A 1671-nucleotide genomic window follows, 5' to 3' on the forward strand; every position below is an offset into this window, starting at 1 on the left:
TTGTGATCAGTCGAGACAGACTAGCGTAGTAGCACACAGCTTTAAATATAGTTCGCTGAGATTCATCTGTATGAGTATTTTACCGTTAAAGAGGGAAACACTGAGAGAAGCAATATGATCATTACAACGAGTTTGCCATAACTCGTGGTTGGCCCTATGCAAGCAACCTCCCAGCTGTTGAGTCTATCACAACGCTATTAACCGACACTGGAGGAGTCGTCTTTTACCTCAGGTCTATAGCGCGGGCAGGCGACACATTGTTATTACCATACGTGTTCATGTGGGAGAATTTATCGCGAAAGTTTTAACAAAGAAATCATTGATAATGTAGCCCGCATGATCGAATCATAGGCGGCCCGACTCACGACACATTTCACAAATCTTACATTAAAATCAAGCGGAGCGAAGCAGTGGAATCAGATCACATAGCGCAGCTGGCAGAGCACTCGTCCTTCATCCGTATGACCCAGGTTCGATTCGAGGATACTAGCTTTCCATATACCCTCACAAATCAAAAATCTGATACCAATTCTAGGGCCACTACCTACCACATTCACAACACTTATACGCTCATCGACAACTCAGCACGAATGACAGCCCTGGAGAATACTTTATGCACTGCAGATTCTAATTCAACAAAGTGACCAGTGGTCACCACTTAGCGCGGCAAATGGACGACATGCGGCGGTGCGTCAGCATCCAAGGTCGACACCTTAACACGAGGCTTCAATACCACACCTTTCTCGAAAGCCTACCAGAAGATTCTTCGTAGCTGTATCAACCAGGACCATTCTATGGCGATCAACTCTACTGAACTCAGCACACTCGAATTCACAGCTCTCCAAGCGAGTGTTGCTGCTCGAAGAAGGACCAAATACCCACCTGCAACAACACCAACCTGAACTCTATCTCAACGATTTACAGTTTCAAAAAGAACATTCCCGTTTTAAATCATCACCCTAACGCCCCACATACCAGCAAATGGGCAACTACTTTATTCAACTCTCTGTTGTGCAGTGGGGTAGGAAGAAAAGATTGTAGCACTCGGTCGCTTGGGAAGGGAGAACACACGATAATACCGTGGAATGCGAGTTATGCAACGTCCAAATTGTGCGATAAAATACTCACTCCTCTCCGCTCAACTTCCACTTCCTCTCCTGGGACAACTCATTGTATTGTCGTACCACACCAGCGTTACCTTACACAAAAACAACGTTCAATCGACTCGATCAAATACGCCAACTCAATAGGGCAGATATTCGAACACCACGACATATCTATTTCGACTCGTTGTTTCACAGAGGCTATCGAGCTACAACCACTCCTCGACGAGGGCAGCGAACCATCAACCCTACATAGCATATAAAATACAGCAGCCTGTCGGTCAGTTCTGCGTCGCGCCGCCTTCATCGCCTCATTGTCGCCTTCCCTCTCACGAGGAGGATGCAAACCAGGGCCCGTCGCTCTAATATAAATCCATATCTCCATCGAGGCATCAAGACGATCACCTTTTGGAAGGCCGGCTTCCTGTCGGTGTCAACCTTCGAGTCTCTTTCCATGGACACACAATAGATCTCACCTACCACGCTCTCCTCAAATACATCCGCCTCAGCAATGCCCTACATGAGAGGTGGCTGCCTCTGTAGCGGTTACCACAATACTGCTCTTTGA

At 47.0% G+C, this 1671-nt stretch overlaps 1 protein-coding gene across 1 annotated transcript; it reads right to left on the reverse strand.

The window, feature by feature from the left end:
- Positions 1–755: 755 nt before the first annotated feature.
- On the reverse strand, positions 756–1488 carry Pmar_PMAR005666 (hypothetical protein; the record flags this gene model as incomplete). The annotated part of the gene is made up of 3 exons (XM_002787212.1): positions 756–882; positions 1129–1198; positions 1356–1488. Coding segments are annotated over 3 exons (330 nt in total), but the record flags the coding sequence as incomplete, so codon positions are not given.
- Between the last annotated feature and the right edge of the window lie 183 nt (positions 1489–1671).

Source organism: Perkinsus marinus (genome assembly GCF_000006405.1).
Source record: "Perkinsus marinus ATCC 50983 genomic scaffold scf_1104296930010, whole genome shotgun sequence".
Taxonomy (NCBI): domain Eukaryota; phylum Perkinsozoa; order Perkinsida; family Perkinsidae; genus Perkinsus; species Perkinsus marinus.